Source organism: Pogona vitticeps, chromosome 1, assembly GCF_051106095.1.
Source record: "Pogona vitticeps strain Pit_001003342236 chromosome 1, PviZW2.1, whole genome shotgun sequence".
In the NCBI taxonomy this organism is placed as follows: domain Eukaryota; kingdom Metazoa; phylum Chordata; class Lepidosauria; order Squamata; family Agamidae; genus Pogona; species Pogona vitticeps.
The window spans coordinates 242,696,298-242,714,488 of NC_135783.1; the positions used below are offsets into that span (position 1 = coordinate 242,696,298).

Sequence of the window (18,191 nt, forward strand, 5' to 3'; positions counted from 1 at the left end):
GGTGCCAGGTTTGTTCAAGGGAACAGTTCAAGAGAAGGAAAATAAACTTGCAACTACTTAGAAACAAGCCCATGTGTAACCAGGAAGTTGCTGAATTAAAGGTGTTTTAATTGTTTTCTGGACTGGGGGAAAGAAAGTGAGGGGCTAGCCTCTTCCAGCATTTGAGACGTTCATTAATTGCTCGTCAGTTCTTGATCCAGGCCTGGAAACAGCTCAAAGAAGCCCTAGGAAACAGAAAAAGGAGGAATTAGTTTTGGAGAGAGATAGGAGAAGAGGCCTCAGGGGAGAAAGCAGGGCAGCTGTCAGCACACACACACACACATGATAGTGTCACCATGGCAGCTAGAAAATCGTGAGGCACAATGTTGCCATGGAAACCAATCACTGACTCAGGGCCGCTGTCGTTGCCATGGTAACATACAGACAAGGAAGAGAGGGAGTGTGTGTGGGAGGCAGCCGGGCCCAACTCTCAACCACGGATGTCTGTGTGTAAGGGTAGTATGGCCTGAACATTATACATGGACATCTTATTTGCACCAAGTGCTTCACACACGCTGGACCTCTGACTCTGCCAAACTTTCCTTCTAGAGCCTCATGCCTTTACAGCCTTCAGTGTCCTTCCCAATCTGAGAGAAAAGGTCCACTAAGAGAATTCTTGTTTATGGAAGAGAAGCCACTTCCTTGCCCAACTTCTCAGCCTAAACACTATCTCACAAGCATTGCTGTCAGACAACATGGGGTAAAGAGCTCCTCTGGAGAAAGGTGGGGTTTAAATGTAAGAGTAAATGTAAGGCACAAACCAGGATAGAAATGTCATCTGCCAATACCTTTAAAGCCTTCCCCCTCCCCCAAAGGACATGATGCCACCCTCGGGGCAAAACCACCAGAGCTGCTGCCCACCTTGAAAAGAGTCGTGGCCTGAAGGACTCCTGATGTGCAGCACATCTCGCGAATGGAGTGCATAGCGAGCTGTGGGCAGCCCATGTCTAGCACGCGCAAGCCAAGGCGGGAGGCCAGGATGGGGCCAATAGTGGTGCCACAGGGAGAATCATTCCGGACCATGAATTCCTACAATGGACAAAAAGGAAAAAAGGGGTTTCAAACTGCTGACAGGCACCTGCAATGCCCAGAGAAAAGCTCACTAGCTGAAAATTAGATAGCGAGGGGAAACAAATAAAGAACTGCTGAACCTAGATTCTGGAACAATTTTTGGGGGGAATAAGGCTCTTGATGCTGTCAATCCCAACTCCAACATCTAGAAAGTTCTATGGGATATAACAGAACAAGGAACCTGAGGTAGTGTGGAATAGTGATTAGAGTGTTTGAGTAGCAGAAGGCATGGATTCAAATCCAGTCAGCCACAAAACTCTCAAGAGTGGCCTTGGCGTTGAGTGAGTCGCATGGTCTTTGCCTGATCTACCTCACAGGGTGGTTGTGAGGATAAAGTAGAAGGGAAAGCCATGCTGACTGAATGGAAAATTGGATACAAATGTAACCAACAAAAAACAACGGGGAAATAAAATGGCTGGGGAACCAAAGCATCTTTAAGTAGAGAAAAGCAATCTTCATAGCACTTAACTCCAAAATCCTTCTGTCTCTGGTCCTCTCCCATGGCACATAGGGCAACTTACTCCACTGACTGCAAACAATGAAATCCACTGCAGAGAGACACAACTCTATATGGTTTCCTTGTATCTCTAGCCAAGCAGAAGCACCCCTGCCCCATCTCCCTCTTTTAAGATGATAATCCTCAACTATAAGGAAGTAATTTGGGTCAGTTTTCACACAGAGGTAGAATAAGACTTACCTGAAGGGGGACATTCACACGGCTGGCAATCTCACGGATCAGTGCTTCCGTGATAGCAGTTGAAGCATAACGCTGATTGCTGTTCACTTTGATTACAGGCCCCTGCAGAGGAAACCAGCGGACTCAAGACAGAGGAATAGCCCTGCAGTCTTTCACCTTATCCCCTTTAAGTTTCCATGCACCCATCCCTCAGTCCTGCCCTACAATATCTGAGATATACAATTTTGCTGAGGTCTTAACTATAAGGCTCAACCAATGCTTGACACTTATCATTATCATTTATTATTTATTCAACTTTTATGCCGCCCACTCTACCCAAAAGTCTCTGATCATTTGATCTTCCAAGACAGACAAGTATCGCAAGTGTTGTGGAAAGTTAAGATCTACTGCCTTCTAAGACAAAACGAGGATGGTTAAAGGGGGAACTTGGATCAGTCTCTGTCCCTCATCCAATTTTCCTCACAGGCTTATTGTAAGAATACAAATGAGGTGAAGGACCCTCTCTGGTGCCCTGAACACTCTGGAGAAAAAAATCTCATAAAAATGTAACAAATAATGGTTTGTCAGATTTTTTTGTTCCTCCCCAGATAGGTGACAGGCATAATTGCTCCCTTGCTTTATGTTCAAAAAAGAAATATACCGTATTTGCTGGCGTACATGACGACTTTTTTGGCCCAAAAAACATGCTTTCAAGTGGGGGGGTCGTCTTGTATGCCAGGTGCACATCATTTGGGCCAGGAAGAAGCCGCCGCCACCACCACTGAGTGAGTGACGCGGGGCCATGCTGGCCGGGAAGGCAGGTGGGCGGGCAGGCAGGCAGTCTGGATGGAGAGAAGCAGAGCCGGCCATGCCTGAGCGGCCAGAGCCCGCCACCCCGCACCGCTGAGCCAGCTGCATGCTCGCTCACCTGCCACCCACCCACTTCCCTTCTTCCTCCTCCTCCTCCTCCCGCCGCCCACCCAGCCGTTCCCCCTCTTCCTCGCCCTCTCGCTGCTGAGCCAGCTGCTCGCTCGCCCGCCCGCCTGCCGCCCGCCTGGCCGCTTCCCCTCTTCCCCCTCCTCCTGCCGTCACCCACCCAGCCGCTTCCTCTCTTCCTTGCCCTCCTCCCCGCCGGCCATGAACTTCCAGGGCGGGCCTGGGCAGAGCCCCGGGCAGCCGCCGCCAGCGCCGCAGCAGAGCCGTCCACTCTATATTTTGAGTGGAAATGTTGGGGGGTTGTCTTATACTGCCAGTCGCCTTGTACGCTGGCAAATATGATAGTATAATTTTAAATGATTAAAATTAATAAATTTAGTATACATACTGGGGCTGGGGGAATATATGCAAAAATTTCCCCCAAAGAGTGTTCCTTCAGCCCATTCTCCCACAAAATCTTTGCCACATAAGCCATCCATCCTTACTTCTGTATCAGTTCAAAACCACCATTATCATCTAGGTGGGAAGCATGAATATGGCTGTAAAACAATGAGGTGAAATAATCCTGATTTCCAGAGTTGATTTCTGCATTTGCCAGGTTCAGCCTGCACTTGGGGAACTCTTTCCAACCTGCTTGCCATGGTACTGTTGCCCAGCCCACTCCAGCTACCTACCTACCTTGTGGAACTCTGGTCGGTGGTTCTTATCATGCTTATCCCTTTAAAAAAAAAAAGAGCATCAGATTAGACCCACTACATGTTCTCATGTCAAAAAGCACGAGTCTGAATTTCAAAGATGAGACAGAGGATTGAAAATAATGAGGGAAGGGATGGAGTGGCATTTCAGAGCAGGGATTTTTTTTAAAAAAAAAAATGGGGCGGTTGCGCTAGCAGCGGAAAAGCATTTTGGATATATCAGCCTAGACAAAAATGTATTTACTTGGAACAGAAAGATTGTTTCCTGGAGGCAATCAGGGAGAGGAAGAGTGTGTCACTTCCCTGGTAGAATGCAGACTAATGCAGTACACCTATGGAGGAATAAGGAAGACTATCTCAGCAGTGATGCTGGGAGTCATATCAAGCTTGAGGGCACAATTTATATGGGAGTTGATTTGGGGCTGGGTGTGTCTTCTGGAACAAAATACAACAAAATCTCCAAATACATACAGACAAAGCTCTGAAAAAGGACACTGGGAGATGTAGTTCTAAAAGGTGACTTTTCCAAATTCTGCAGAAGAACATCTCTACTCACCCATGTTCACTGTAGGCCGCTTTCAAAAATGTCACACTGTTTTCTATGACTGAGTGAATAAATATTAACATATCTCCTCAATTTTGGCTGCCTTCCACTGGTTAACTGTCTTGCTTCCATGTCAGCTTCAAGGTAATGGGGTCTAACCTATAAAGTCCTAAACAGTTTGGGACCTCAGTACCTGGCAGAATGCCTACTTCCAACCAGATCTGCCTGTCCTACCTCAAAATCCCATGAAGGCTGGCTGAGGACACTAACCCTGAGAGAGGCTTGGAGGGAGAAATTGAGAAACTGGGCCTTCTTGGTGGTTGCTCTTTGGCTGTGGAATGAAATGCCTCCTGCAATCGCCTGGCCCATACGCTAGCAATTTTTAAGAAATCTTTAAAAACCTTGTTATTTAGGCAACTGTTTCAAAATATCACACCTGCGGAGCTTGTTGAACCTTTTTGCTTAACCCGATCTAATTCCACCATCTTAATTATCTATTCACATCAACTGTACTTCTCTGTATTTTAACTGTATTTTTTTCATACTATTCTTTTCAGGTTGGTAGTATTTATTTTAGCCACATTTATTGTGTACTTCTTGTTGTAAATCACCCAAAGTGCCCTTTGCCCAGATGGGTGGTATAAAAATTAAGCAAATAAAATAAAAATAATAATTTATTGACCTCTCCCACCAACCCCTCGTGCGCTTCTCTGCAGTGGACACAGCAACATACTCACGCATAATTGGGATGCACTGCGTGGGCCATATCTGCACTAATCATGCAGGACTTTGGTACAGCTTCCTCAAATGCTGTCAGGTTTTGGGGTGACGCTGAGATACGCCGAAGGACGAGTTCAGTGAGTAGGGACATCGCACCTTGGGCACTTTCTGAACCAACCTGCCAGGGAGGCTGCAGTCAGTATAAGAGAACTACCCAGAGCATGGAAACATTTCTGTTCTGGACTACAACTCCCAGAATCCCCTAGCTGTCAAAAACTGGTGACGTTTCCAAGTTTGGCACTACTCAGAATCTTAACTCTTATCCTTCCTGGGAGAACAACTCCAGTTGTTCTCTCTTGTCACCTCCTTATACTCTAGCACATTTTTCTTACCATTCATTACTCCATTAGGCTTAGCTGCTATCCAAATAATTATATTCCTTCAACTTATTACACTGCAAGCTTCTTCTACTTTCCACCTCCCCAGGAAGTGTGGCCATGCTGGAAACCCTTCCACTGACCTCTTCGTTGTCATAAAGAGCAACAAGGCGCACATTTGGCTCTTGGGCAAGAGCTCCGGGTACTTCACTAGATTCAATCAGAGCCTGTGGAGACAGATAAGTGACTGGGATAAATCAACAGGACAAGGAGAGATAGAAGAGACTCAGAAACATTTTCTGTTGGTTTTCCTATAGGCTTGCATGTCATCATACAGCAATAGAAAGATAGGATGCTATCGATAAATTGGGTTCCAATGATTCAATATCCATAGGCTTCTTTCACCTCACAGGTCAGCTCTGGAACAGGATGATATCTGTTGGCAACTCCAGGAGGAAGAAGATTAGCAATCTCATTTAGAAGAATCATTTGGGGGGGGGGGGGGGAGACCCTGGCTAGTGTGGCCACCATGAAGCTCAGTTGTGGTTTGGAATACGATGAGTGCCAGCTACTGTCCAGGCCAATAAAAAAGACTCACTGCCCAGGAATGGGGCGAGAGAGTCCATGTGGAAAGACCAGAATTACAAGCGTGTCCACAGCCACTTCACCTCCTACAAACAAAGCCCTGGAATAATTTTCACTCTTGAAAAAAGCCGATTTATGGCTCCTCCTGGACACATCCTCTTCCCAACTATCCAAGTTCAAAGTATGCCATCTAGAAAAAGTGCACAAGGCCAGAGAACACATGATTTTTGTGTTCTTCTGAGCAAGTTCTCCTTGTTGCTCGAGGAACTGCAAAGGCTCGAATGAGCTCAGCTATGAAGCTAGTCTCCATCTTTGTTCAAAAGGTGGTACACCGGGTGGTGTCACAAGGACAGGTAAGAGGCACCTTTTGTAGTCATACTGGAAGGAGAATTTAAATGAGATTCAATTTGGTTTTCACTACAATGCCACAGATGCCCCATGAATATTGTCCTTTCAGCAAAATGTTAAGACACACAAGCCCCAAGCTTTCTCATACTAGGTTGCCTCATAAGCGCCTCCATATTTTAGGTTTGTGTTACATAAACAAATGTGGCATTCTCCTGTTTCTTTCTTCATCCCTTCCTCTCGCACAAATTTGTTTTAACTAGTTCACTTTCACTTTTGTAAAAGCCCACGGTTTTTGCTCCAGACTGGTATGAATGGAGGAACAATTCCTACAGTCTCTCTACCTGCAACCTTCTCATGTTTTCAACAGGTGTGGAAATGCAGCTGTTTGGCCAAACATAGTTACAGAGCTCAGTGCAACTGGAAACATGGATGAGACTCCCAATCTCACCAAATTCCACTACTGTGGAATTTCTACTTCAGAGCTTCCCCAGAGAAGAGAGGAAAGCTGTGGGCTAGAGCAGAGGTCATCAACCCCTGATCCGTGGCCTGGTGCTGGTCCATGGCCTAAGCCAGACCAGGCCACGGAGACAGATCTCCCACCCCACCCCCACACACACACCCCTCCCCACAACAGCTTTGCACGTGTGCACATGCCAGCACCAGCGTGAGCGCTCCCCCACCCCTTCACACTCACACCCAAGCACCTGCACAAAGGGGTGGGCGTGCGTGCAGATGCTCCTGTGCATGCGCGAAGGGGTGGGGGAGCATTGGTGCACGCATGCACCCGAGAGCATGCACGAGCACAGGGGCGTGCCCTGCTTTCCTCAGAGGCTCAGCTGGTCCATGGTGCCAAAAAGGTTGGGGACTGCTGGGCTAGAGAATACAGCAAACAAGTGCATATAGCCATTCCCACTTGTATAAGAACAATCTGGACATTTGAGGGGGTCAAGATAATTAGATCAGCTCATCTTTGGCTTGAGAAAATAACTGTTGTTTCTAGCACATAATCAAATGGCAGACTATTGAGGGAGGGGGTTACAAGTAGCCTCTAGGCCACGTATAAAGAAAGTCCAGTTCTCCTGAAAAAGCATGGTTATTAAAACATGATTGTTCTCCATGGCACTGAAGGAAGGAGGAGTGGATCACTGATCAGTTTTGGGCTGTAGTGCTCCTCCTACCTATTGTACTCACCTGCAAAGCACAGTAACAGCTGTGTAGGTTGTCCAAGCGAGGGGAGAATATGAACTCATTGAAGGCGCCACCTAGTGTCTGGAAGAGGAGTCACACAGAGAAAGAATCATAGCCTGCATTCACACCCGCCCTTTTCTTTACCCATTTCCCAAGGATCTCTCTCCCACGCTCAACCAGTCTACTTTTAGGCTTCTACAAGTTAGAAGAAAACAGTTGCAACAATCTCCTAGAATATGCTGCTAGAATAAAACCCCTCTTCTCTCTTTTTCTTCTCTCTCTAACTCGGGGAAAGTTGTACAGAACAAGGAAATTATTCTGTCTGTCCAGCACTCTGCACCTTCAAAGTCAATTCTCTCATGAATAGCCCCCTCTTGTCACCCTCTAGTGCCCCACAAAGAATTAAACTCACAGGAGGCTGGGTATCCACCAGACACAGTTCCATTTCTACCACTTGCTCAGGTTTCACTTCCAGCTGGGAGCAGATGAGGGACAACAGAGCCGGAGGGTGTCGATTCTGTTCAAATCAAAGTTTCCAGAAGTGAGCAGAACAGATAAGAGTCCTACTACAACCCAGAAACTGAAGACTTTCTCCCACAATACAAACCTATCCTTCTATGGGACTGCTCCAACTAAGCCACCTACTTTCACTTTGCCCCATCTTACCTGAAATGATGTGCTGCAAGTTGTCCCTGTCATGGATTCCTCCTTCTCCAGTGCTGCCTGGGCTTCTGTGGCTAGAATCGGCACCCTGTAGAAGGGCAAACAGTGTTATAATAGCAGCTAGAGTGTTGGGTTGCAATTTGATAGATCCTGGATCTGGTCCCCATTGGGCTGTGAAAGTCACTGGGGGACTGTGGCCAGGCATGTTCTCGCAGTATGAGCTTCCTCAGAAGGTGGCTTTGAGGATGCTCTTCGTCCCATCGCTGTTGAGAGGAACACAGAGGTACACCTGGCAGCCCATCTCTTGCCACATGGCTGTTGAAAAGGCAAACAAAGAACCTCCTTCGAAGTCATGTCAATACTGAGAACTTTTTTAAACAATGAAGAAGCTAAAAGACAAAACAAAAACTTCAAAAGCTAAACTTGTAAAGATAACAAGGTGAAGAGAAAGGATTTGAATTCTGCTATCTGGAGGATGCTGCTGATTCAGAAGCAGAATGGAGGTGTGCTAATTTTCAGAGAACTGCCTCCCTGCAGTCCTCAGTGATACCCCTCTCTCTCCAAACACACTTTTGCTCTGGTGGGTCAGGACCTTTCCCAAAAGGATGTATAGCCTAGAACAGTTATGGGGAGGGCAGATGCTGGTTTACACTCTCACAGGTGATGCTCAGTGTTTGGTCCAAAGCTCTCATTCACATTGCGCTGGAGGTGGATGGCCAGATGTGGGATGCGGAGAATGGGATGTTCCACCTTCAGCAGCTGGTGCTCCAGCCGCCCTGTGGAGGAGTCCTAAAATTGAAAACAGAATAGACACCAATGTAATACATGGATAGCTCTGCCATATTCAATGGGTATAACAGCAAAAAGGCAGTATAGGCAAAAGCTAAAATATACTAGCAAACAGTCCTCCAAAGAATGATTTTGCAGAAATGTGTATCAAACAAAACAAAACATAAAAAAACTCTCTAAGAATCAAAACAGTCATCCACATGAGGCATTCAAGCACACAAGCTGACAGGATGTGAACCTCTAATTTTGACTAAAACAACTCTAAAACTGGCAGCAGGAATATATCATTCCTTCCTCCCACATACAGCTTTCTATAAAGAGTGATTGGAGGGGAGGGGAATAATACTTTCCTCCCCTAACACCACTGCTGAAATAAAAATGAAGCCCCTCCGACACAAACAGCCTGTTTCAAAATATTTTTAAAAAACATAAAAAGTCAAAAAATCCAGCTGCAGATAACCTCTACTACATCTTCTTAACGTTTTTGTCTTTTCACTGAGCATTGTTGGTCACATAAACTCATAAACATTTCAGCAGATAATGATCTGTGTACACATAAACAAATACAACTCTGTGTAACATCTGCCTAGTGGAAGATTAATTCCCTACTCCACTACTCAGTGACACAATAATCTGGTTGAGCAGAAGCAGAAACCCCCAGAGATCACAAAGTGGGAAATACCCTTCTCTGGAGACCTGTAGCTTTCAGCCAAAGTATAAATAGGAGCACTTTGGAGCCACCTCTTTACATCTCATTTTGATGAATTCACGGACATGAAACTATCAGTTCCCTCTCCTGATGCCATTATCTCTTTAATACAGATGCTCAGAAGCTTTTCTCTACTGGACTGTTTCTACCTTATTAAGGGTGAGATCCAGGAAGCTGCAGTCCACCACTTCTGCCCCTCTGCCTACTCAACACTTAGGGTTTCAATGAGGCTCTAACTAAACACATACATACAATAAGGCATCATACAGTAAGAGCAGGACAGATGTTTCATGCCTGACAGCAGTAAGCACCAAGCATCTAGTCTTTGTTTATAGCAGGAATGGAGAGCCTTTGGCCTTCCTGATGGTGCTGGAGTACAACTCCTTACTGTTATCCATGTTTCCTACAGGGGTTAAGAATCCAACAGTACTTTCCACCCATGCCCGATATATACAGGACAGCAGAGGTTGGATAAGAGACTGTTTTCATCAGCCAGGCTGACATCCCACCCTGAACCAAGCTGCCACTCATTCTTAAGTGTTGCTCAGCTATGGTTAGAGAAACCGATACTGCAGAAGACCAGCTGTCACAAGACCATAGGAAAGGAGTCACTGTGTACAGGCTGTCATTGCACTGAAGAAATCCTACCCAACTTCTGGAATGTGCTGTGCTATGTAAGCTTAATTTCTAATGTTTTTGCAGAAACTTTCAATATGTTTTCAGATTTACCATGGGGAACTCTTTTTAATCCAGCTATGAGAAACTCTTCTTTAAAAAAAACTGAACATTTTAAAAGTCTGTGCAAGCTACTGCACTCCGCAGGTCTTCTCAGGAGCAACCTATTTTTAATAAACACATGCTCATTACAAGCAATTACGGTGTCCCTGGAGGTGTTTTACAACTTGCCATAATGACTTTCCAAGCACAAAGAGGTAAAATCAACCTGCTTACAAATTCCATGCCTTCTCCCTTTCCTCAGTTCTAATTAATATGAACTCTCTACTCTTCACTGTTTGTCTGAGACTTCACCAATCCAACCCACCAACCACATTCAAAGTACTGACAGCCTAAAGACTACAGGGTCAGCCTTCAGATCCCAGAAATGCAGTTAGCTGGACAATGGCAAATTACATCCCTTTACAGTAAATCAAGGCAAGGAAACCTTCTCTTCTTCCTCCTTGGTGGTCGATAAGCTTCATTTGACAAAAGTACAGGCTGAAATGAGAGCACCAAAAGGAAGAGGGTTTCTCAAAGCAAAGCAGAAATGGATCCTCAAAGAGAACTGGAAGAGAAAGGTTTCTCAAGGTAGAATGGGATTGGCCCAACCAGGGAACAGGATAAATCTGGTGGCAGACCTTGAAACAGGAAATTAAACCAAAGGCAGAAAACCTAAAGCAAAGAAACCACGGACAATTTTGCAAGTGTGGCTGAACTAGCTGTGGTGGGGTAGGAATACAGAAAAGAGGAACAAGAGCCACAACCACAAGTGAAAGTGATCCCTAGCTGACTGGGCAGAGTGTGCTGCAGGACAAAGTGACAGGTGTCCATCATTTCCAGGGCTAACGGTGCAAAGACATAATAGAAAACGTGGTGTTCATATTATGGACATTTAAGCCCCACTAGCAAAAAATCTGCCCTGTATACTTTGAACCAGACTCCAGTCCTACTAAAACGTAGCTAAGCAACCGGGTCCTCTGAGTGCACTCATGTTTATTGGGGCTGAAAGCACTGATCAGGTACTTCATTAGACAGTAGATTAAAAGTGCTGATGTTTAATAACATTTTATGCACTCTGTCCCCTGTGAAGGGTATTCACTGTTAGCACCTCTGCTGCAGCTCTCCCAATGAAAGCAATGCCTATAATATTATCGTTCCACATGATAAACAGTTCAGTTCACTTCATTAAGTATCTTCTCAGTGTTATCAATTCAGGTTAAGAGCTCAATTTTCATCCAATAGCGTAAAACCGAGATAATCAACCCAAGGCTGCAGTCTGAGAGCATATATAAAGGCAAGTGCCCAAACAAATGGTGACAACTTGGTTAAAAGTAATGAAGAATCTCTTTTATATTGTCTCAAAGAAGCATGGGAACTGTGGTATTTCCCACCCCAGGGCAATGGTGAAAGGTGGAAAGAGAAGCAGTTGGATCAGTTTCTCCCACATGATCCTAAGATGCAAATATTTCTGGAGAGACACTTCAATATGTGTCATCACAGTGGCTCCTACACCACTGAGGTAACCTAAGAAAGGGACACAGTAGCAGTTACAGATGAAGGATTAGATGAGTCTTAAGACCCCTTCTGGCTGAACATGTCTAAGAATCAAACAGACATTAAGCCCCACAGTGCAGTGCCTCAGGTAGGACGGACCTTGACAATGACTCTTCCAGCAACAGAAAGATCACGGTCAAACCAGGTGTTCCAGATGCCTCCCCCATAGGTCTCCACGGCCACCTGGATGGTGCCCTCCTGGTTGCGCTTCGAACTGCGTTTCACCTGGATGACATAGAAACACACTCATATATCCCTCCAACAGCCCCAAACAAAGAGAACCCTCCTCATTTGTAAGGAAAGGGGGAAACTGACACAGCTGCCAAAGACGGGCCATGCCATCTTTGTGGCCTGGAAGTGGAATGCTCTAAAGCCTTGCAATAACATACCTGTACGATTGAGTTATCAATCTAAGATATTAGAGATATGGTTTTAATTTGGCCACTTTCTGTCTTTGGGTCGCCTGTATTTATTGAGAAGCATCTTTAATAACACCCAACAAATATGCTGTTGTTTTTCAGAGTGGGAGAGCAATGCTTCCTGCAGTTCTTGCAGTGTAGAAAGTCTCAGGCTGGAAAAACAGCTGAAACCCTATCATTTGGGGGGGGGGGGGAGAGACCCTTTATGTTTTGGACTTCAATTGCCAGACATCCCACCCAGCATGCTCAAAGGCAAGGGGCTTGGTTCTTTGCTGTACAAACATCTAGAGGGTTCCCCACCCCTGCCATGCTAGACATAGGCAAGTTTACAAGATGTGAGGGGAAGAGAGAAAAGATGATAGAGAAAACTGGAGCAGTGAGAAGGTAGCGGACAGGTGATTTAGCACAAAAAACCCCCCCAAAAGGACATGCCAAGTAGTGCCAAAAGCAAGGGTGGGGCAAGAACTTACCCGCAGACACGGACTGTCAGTGTGGGCACCGATCAAGGTAAAGCCATTTCCAGGCTGGAACTGGGCTCCCACAGCGAAGGCAATCAATGTTGAGAAGTTTCGGGTCACAAAGTACTTGTGTGGAAAAGCAAAAGAGGGGAAACATCAGTGGCTGGAATCCTATTAGTGGTGAATTGTAACAAGTCGTCAGTGTGGACATTTGCTGTTGAGCACTGAGTCACATGACTGGCCTCACAAAACAAATGCTTCTGGTGGCTTCTTAATCTACACATTTCGCTGCTCAGATCTATGCTGATTGAGTTACACTGGTCACTGTAACTAACAGGATTTTAGCCAGTTTTTTTGGACTGGGGCTTATAGTACAAAAGTATCTTTTCCAAGCTCTGCCTTCCACCCACTCACTCCCCATTCCAGGAGATTCAGAACTGCTACTACAGACTGTTATGATGGAGAGGTTATCCCCCATTCCCCATGGAAGGCCCACTTCTTCCTTCCTTACCTTACGGTTAGGCTGGATATCCCAGTGCTCAGTTTCCTTCAGTTCTTGGAAGCCTGCCTGAAGCAAGCGACACCGACACTCAGCAATCACTGCAGGTGGAAACAGTATGAGCAGTCATCAGTGGGCCATGAATACACACAACTGAACAAGTGTTAAGGAGCTGTGGCAACAGGGTACATGCCAAAGAGCCATCTGACTCCCCTGAACAATTAGGCTGGAAATCCCATTAGGAGTCATACAGGATTCTGAGTACCTTCCACTCAAATCAGACCAACGCAGTTCCATTTGGGGATCATGACAGGCCCAAGACATTTTGTTCCCTCAAGTAAAGGACAAGATGGCAGACCCTTCCTTCCCATGCACAAAAGCTACCTGCAATGGCAGTTGAGCCCTCCTTTAACACAGGCTGCAGGAGAAAATTCTCCACCACACATTGGGTAGCAGGCTACTTTGGGGGATGGTGTGGGGTGTTCAGGGTAGGCTGAGTGGCAGACAACTCCTTCTTCCAACAGCATATTTGCTCCCTCAGGCAATCTAGTTCAGCCTATACAAGGCCCATCTTTATCGCCAGACCTTCACAGAAACATTTAAGATTTGCTGTTGCCTTACAATCACTATACTAAGTTAGCTAATCAGTCCTTGTTCATTGCACTTGAGTTCAATGTCCAGAAAGAAAAAACAAGATGCTGATTGGGAGTGGGGGGTGGGGAGACAGTCACTCAAGTAGGGAAGAGACTAAAGAAAAGCCAAGGAGTTATGGACAGGGATCACAAAAATATATAGAACACCATCTATTAGTTAGATTTCTAAAGTTAGGTTTTCGTTAGCATTCAACCCTGCAGCCACCTTTTACAAGATTAACCCTAACTCCTTCCCTTGACTTTCTTAGGTGAGAGCTTAGTGCCTGCACTCATGATTGGTGTTCCCTAGGTTAGCTTTTCAAGTGCCACGGTGCTTTTTCTTTTTCTCCTTTGATTTTGCCAAACTACTGAGACAGACTAATACAGCTATTTATTTAATACAATGGAGAGCCTAAGCCAGCAAACACCATGTATATCAGAGGTAGGGATTTCCTAGCTATTTTTAACTTCAGCTCCTAGAACCTACACATAAAGAATAGAAACTGTGTTGCAAAGCTAATACTACTAAATGTACTGAAGTACTAAAAGGAAAAACAAAACAAGAATCCCAAACATCTTACAAGCAGCCCTCAGAAGACACAAAGCAAAGCCACATGCATACAAATGTCTTCAAGAAGCTCTCCATATCTCTTTGGGTTCTCAGAGTCTAAGATTTCCAGGAATAGTATAAGGGTGGGAGAGACAGGGGCACACCCGTTAAAGTGATCTGGTGAGATATGGGACCTCTATCTGTTGAGAATAGTTGGTGTTTGCCAGCCTGTTATCTTCATGAGAAAAGATTCTGTCAAATGCTACAGTGAAATGAAGATAAAGACATGTAATGAAAAGGTACCTCCATAAGCAGGCAAGTGTGGGTGCATGGAAGGGAGGATAAAGTATCTTCCAGTTTTAATTGTATTCAAAACTGCCCCAAGGAGCCTCCCTGAATCAGGACAATCCAGTCTCCAAAATGGTAATTAAGTTGAAATCAAAGACTCAGATCCTGCCAGATTACATTCACCTTGGCTTGCAGATAAGACAAAGAGGAAACATTTTGGAGAAAATTATGAAGGCTTTTGGTGGAGCAAAAGTGGATGCCCGCCAACAAAAAGCAGGTTAATCCCATTGTTCATGTTCCAGTTGAAGTGGGGCACTGGATTCTTTTTAAAAAGGTCATACCGAAACAGATCAAACAGGGTGCGAATTGTCCTGAGAAGATCTGTCTGGATGTGCATGAACTGAGAAAGTGAACAAGATATATTAATGTTGGTGAAAATGACAGCTGGCAAGACACTTAAAATGGAGCTTACTCCAATTAAGTATCAGCTGTATTGTTAAAAAGCACCTCTGATGCACTAATCGGCATCCATGCATGAAGGCTACTAGCAGAAAAGAGAAAGGAAAACAGCTGTGATTAAAACAACACCAAAGATATACTGTGTAACTCTCCAGCCTGAATGGGAGATCTAGGTGATCTCAAAAGTTTGCAAGCAATTTTGTGTCATTTTGGGTGGCCTAATAAAGCTATTTATTTTGCGCTCAGTGTGGTTTAGTGGATTGAGTGATGGGCCAGGATTCTGGAAAATAAGGTTCAAATTCCCTATTTAGCAATGGAAACTACAGTAATTGGGGGAGTGGAACTGGTAAAATCACTTCTTAAATATCTAACTTACCTTGAAAATCCAGTCAGGGGCGCTATGAGTCAGTTCTGACTTGACAACACAGAACAGCAACAATAAAGGTATTATGCTAATATACAGTAGATTCTTGCTCCTTATGACCCATAGCCCAAGAAAAACCTTTGTTTTTAGATTAGCGAAAGGAGGTATTATATTTTAATTAAAGCCTGTGGTAGGGGAGACAGTTTATATCTGAAACTATAGATTCAGTAACCTTTTTGTGAGTGCCTGCCCGCACTGTCACCTTAAATTCTTTGATGATGAGAACGGTGGATTATCGTGTAAAACTACTCTACACGTGTCGCCCTGACCTGTGACAAAACGGGAGAAGCACCCGCAAAGCAGCTCAGACCGTAGCCAAACAAGGGGCCGACCCGGCGTAGGTTAAGGGAGGCCCCTTCTTAGTCCGAACTATAGCCATCGTTGTCGAACCGGCGTCAAACTAGTCTCGGAGGGCCCCCCCCTCCCGCGCCCCCCGATCCCTTCTGTCTCCTCCCTCTTACCATGATAAGGGGAGGGACTCCGGTTCACGAATTTGAGCAGCTCCTGCGCCGCCGCCAGCACTGCCTGCTTGGAGCCTGCCTGGGAAGGAAAGGGAGCAGAGTCATGGGCGGCGGAAGCCTCTTCTTGACCCACCACCGGCACAACCCGGGAACAAGACATTCCCAGCCAAAACCGGGGCCGTTTTCTTCATCCCACCCCCATCTGCCCTGGCAAACCCCCCGCCCCCGATCTGATACTCCAGCGCGGCGAGCAAGGAGCTCCCACCGCAGTACCTGCATAGTTCACCGAATCTGCGCCCCCAAAAACCGGCTAAAAACGCGCCTGACGAGTCTGAGCCACCCTCGCCTCGCCGAGCTCGACACCGGCTCCGCCCTGTTCCGCTTAGCCGGCCAGGGACTTGGGAAGGGACGCTGGGGTTTGATGCCCCCTGCCGGAGGACCTTGGTACAACCGAGAAGGATTGCGGAAGAGCCCCGGATTAATTATTAAGGGCTCGAAAAGGAGGGCGGACGTTTTCCAAAGGTTGCTCTGCCTTCCGCGTGCATAAAGGACTCTGTGTTTCTCATGCTAGATCACGATTCTAATGAGAGGGTGAGAAAGTTACAGTTTGGCACAAGAACCCGGTCGTGCGGACTGGGGGATTCAGGGAGGTGTAGTGCAAAACTGTAACTTTCTCAACTCCGATTTTAAGGCTAGGTTGTCGAGTTTTTGTCTTGTCCCCCCTCTGCAGACGAGGTTTGCACGAGGCCTCCCGTCCAAATCTTTCAGATCAGACCGGGCCTCTTGAGCTCCAGGAGGGCTGCCCCAGAAGATCTTTCCCGCCCGAAAGGGGTGACGTCACCGTCCTTTGCTGCTCCATATACGCTAGCTAGATGACGATACAGGCAGCGAAAGGGACATGGTTTCCCACTGCATAAGGTAAAGGTGCCCTGTGACATTTAGTCCAGTTGTGTCCGACTCTAGGGCGCAGTGCTCATCCCCATCTCCAAGCTGTAGAGCCATCGTTTTGTCTGTAGACAAGTTCCGTAGTCACGTGGCCAGCGCGACTAGACACGGAACGCCATTACCTTCCCACCGAGGAGGTCCCTATTTATCTACTCGCATTTTTGCATGCTTTTGAACTGCTAGGTTGGCAGGAGCTGGGGCAAGCCACGGGAGCTCACTCCCTCATGTGGATTCAAACTGGTGATCTTACAACCTTGCAGCCCAGAGGCTTTGCACTCCATTGGAGGCAGCCAACTAGCTTTCGGAGTTCAGGGCTGGCCCTGTATTAGGACGTCTTGTCACGGCTATTCTCCCTTCAACATTTGCTTCCTGAGGTGTTTCTGGGCAGCTGTTTTGGCAGTGTGCTTTTGCCGCACTTTGTCCATTAGTAGGCATAATTTGCCTTGTTTCACACTATTATCTGGGACTGTTTTAATATAATCTTAGAACTGCAGAGCTGGAAGGGACCTATGGATCATTGAGTCCAGCCCCTGTCAAGGAGGCACAGTTGCGGAACTGAGCTCCCAACCTCTGATGCCTAAACCACTGAGCTATCCAGCAGTTCTGAATAGAAGAGAGTATTGGCTCTGGTATTTTCCATCTGTTGTCCTATATTCACCTCTGTCAACCCAGCAGGGTGATGATGGGAGTTGCAGTCCAACAGTTTTGGAGGCACCTAGTTATGAACAGTTGCTCTAGTACCTAAAAAAAGAAAAGAAATTGGCATCACCCAATAGATCCAATTATAAAAGAGACCCCACAGTCTCAGGATGCATAAATATATATTCTTACTTAGTTTCATTTATGTTTATTATATTTTGCATTTTTTTCTGTTGTCAATGTTGTTGCTCTGTTGTTCTCCTTTTATGTTTTTTATATTGTTATATTTTATGGGTTAGGAATAGTTGTTTTCTTTATGTTTATTTCCATTGTTGGAAACTGTCCAGAATAGTGAATTGCCAATAGATAGATAGATAGATAGATAGATAGATAGATAGATAGATAGATAGATAGATAAGGCCAAAAGAGTTTAGGGCATTCAGGGGCATTAGTTTGGGATATAAATTTAATTTCTCCCTCCCCCTTTTTTTTTTGTCTGTTACGCAGCTCCACTAGACTACAGTGGTGCCTCTCTTAGCGACGGAATCACTTAGCGATGGACTTTTTTGTGATGGTCCCTATGGGGAAATTTCGCTTTGCGATGATCGCGGGGAAGTGATCATCGCAAAGCCCCCATTTTCGGCCAGCTGATCAGCGGTTTCAAAATGGCCGCTGGGAAAACAAAATGGCCGCCCGCTGTTTTGCCTCGCTTTAGAGGTACCGAAAATGGCCGCCCCTATGGAGGATTTTCGCTTAAGGTGAGTTCTTAAGCCCATAGGAACGCATTAAACGCATTTTTATGCGTT

At 45.8% G+C, this 18,191-nt stretch overlaps 1 protein-coding gene across 2 annotated transcripts; it reads right to left on the reverse strand.

Moving 5' to 3' along the window:
- Positions 1 to 87: 87 nt before the first annotated feature.
- Positions 88 to 16,212, reverse strand: DNPEP (aspartyl aminopeptidase). 2 transcript variants are annotated; one of them, XR_013540665.1, is made up of 15 exons: positions 16,075 to 16,212; positions 15,802 to 15,880; positions 13,000 to 13,088; positions 12,501 to 12,614; positions 11,711 to 11,836; positions 8,501 to 8,631; positions 7,846 to 7,930; positions 7,592 to 7,696; positions 7,183 to 7,260; positions 5,202 to 5,285; positions 4,699 to 4,859; positions 3,397 to 3,440; positions 1,808 to 1,909; positions 901 to 1,068; positions 88 to 224 (listed from the first exon to the last, which is right to left on the reverse strand). XR_013540665.1 is itself a non-coding variant. In XM_020792128.3 (15 exons), the coding sequence occupies exons 1-15, from the start codon at positions 16,078 to 16,080 to the stop codon at positions 174 to 176; spliced, it is 1,419 nt and encodes a 472-aa protein (XP_020647787.2). In that variant the 5' UTR covers positions 16,081 to 16,212; the 3' UTR covers positions 88 to 173. The 2 variants fall into 2 exon arrangements, 1 of the variants encoding a protein (XP_020647787.2); XM_020792128.3 differs by having other exon boundaries at positions 3,401 to 3,440.
- Between the last annotated feature and the right edge of the window lie 1,979 nt (positions 16,213 to 18,191).

What these genes read in the sequence shown, in the direction of transcription:
- DNPEP (XM_020792128.3), bottom strand. An exon ending in CTTGCAGCACATCATTTCAG is followed by an intron (nt 7,697 to 7,845) that starts GTAAGATGGGGC and finishes TGATTTGAACAG; the next exon opens with AATCGACACCCTCCGGCTCT. An exon ending in ACCGACCAGAGTTCCACAAG is followed by an intron (nt 1,910 to 3,400) that starts GTAGGTAGGTAG and finishes TTTCCTCTGCAG; the next exon opens with GGGCCTGTAATCAAAGTGAA.